Genomic DNA, 1,381 nt, shown 5'->3' on the forward strand with positions numbered 1-1,381 from the left:
AACTCTCTCTGCATGACCTTCGTGTGACAAGCTTGGGGTGCACTCCCTCCTGCGGAGTGTCTGGTCTCCCTTTCTCCAGCCTGAGAGTGCCAGGCAGGAACCCCATCAGCCTGGTGGCTCCGACCCCTCTGCAGCAAGACACCCGCCCCCCAGGGAGGGGCGGAGCGGGCTGAGCCCGGCCCGGATAAAAGGCCTAATGGGCAGCGCGGCTCCGGCCGTGGCCCCTCCCCCCAGCCGTGGAGCTAGCCGTGCTGGGCCGGAGCCCACTGCCGGTGCAGTGGGCAGGAGGAACACAGGGGCCCCTCACACCCTGCACACCCTCCCTGGGCACCCAGACCGTCCACACGCTGGAACAGGAAAGCGCTCTGGTGTGGGTGGGGCCTTTCGGAGACCCTGGCCGTGTGCGACCGGTGAGCGTCCCTGGCTGGCTGCTCGCCTGCCAGGCCAGGTTACCCTGACTGACTACACGGTCGGTCCCCTCCCCCCAAGTCAGGGCCCTGAGGACCGAGGGCAGCCGGGCTCCGAGTCGGAGCCCCGTGCGGGTGTGGGGCCAGCGGGCGCGGCCCCACGTGTGTCCTGTGCCAGGCGCCAGGCGCGCGCGCAGGGGAAACGCGCCGTCCTCCCGCGGCCAGCAGAGGGCGCGCGCGCCGGCCCGGCGGAGCCGGGTTCCCCGCGGGGCAGGTGCTCACCAGCCCCCGGGCGTACGGACCCTCCAGGGGTGCACAGAAACGAGGCTCCCCTTTTGCCAGTCGCACTAGAGGCCCCCCGCAGTTGCTGGAATTCCGAGGCCCGGGCCCCGCGGGGCGGGTTCGCAGCGCCCAGGCCTGCGCCGGGGCGCGGGGCGCGAACGCCCTCGTTACGTTCCCGGGGCGCCCCAGCCAGGCCCGCTGGAGGAACCCCGGAGCGCGCCGTCTGTCCCCGCGGCCCAGCTCGGCTCCTGACGGCGGCGGGGGCGGGACCGGCGGCCGGAGGTCAGCGAGCGTCACGCGGCCCGCCCCCGCCCCCGGCCGGCGCCTTTTAATGGCGGGGACGCGCGGGCCGGCCGGCTGTCGGGCGGCCCAGCGCAGCGGACCGGCCGGGCAGCATGTCGGCGACCCGCGCCTCCAACGACCGGCCCCCCGGCGCCGGCGGCGTCAAGCGGGGGCGGCTGCAGCAGGAGGCGGCAGCGACCGGCTCCCGCGTGACCGTGGTCCTGGGCGCGCAGTGGGGGGACGAGGGCAAAGGCAAGGTGGTGGACCTGCTGGCCACGGACGCCGACATCATCAGCCGCTGCCAGGTGCGCCGGGGCGGTCCCCCACCCAACGAGCCCCCCACCCAGGCAGACCCGGCCCCCCGCCCTCCCACCTGGACTCCGACACGCCTCTTGGACGCCTTCCCTCCC

General features: G+C 74.9%; 1 protein-coding gene across 1 annotated transcript in view; it reads left to right on the forward strand.

Moving 5' to 3' along the window:
* The first annotated feature begins 1,013 nt into the window (after window positions 1–1,013).
* The window catches only part of ADSS1 (adenylosuccinate synthase 1), a 16,825-nt gene continuing 16,457 nt past the window's right edge, over window positions 1,014–1,381 (forward strand). Inside the window, exon 1 of the mRNA XM_039876568.1 lies at window positions 1,014–1,276. Within this exon, the coding sequence (XP_039732502.1) occupies window positions 1,085–1,276 (192 nt within the window). The 5' untranslated portion in view covers window positions 1,014–1,084. The remainder of the gene's footprint in view (window positions 1,277–1,381) is intronic.

The sequence above is a fragment of the Pteropus medius genome, unplaced genomic scaffold, assembly GCF_902729225.1.
Source record: "Pteropus medius unplaced genomic scaffold, Ma_sr-lr_union100, whole genome shotgun sequence".
Taxonomy (NCBI): Eukaryota; Metazoa; Chordata; class Mammalia; order Chiroptera; family Pteropodidae; genus Pteropus; species Pteropus medius.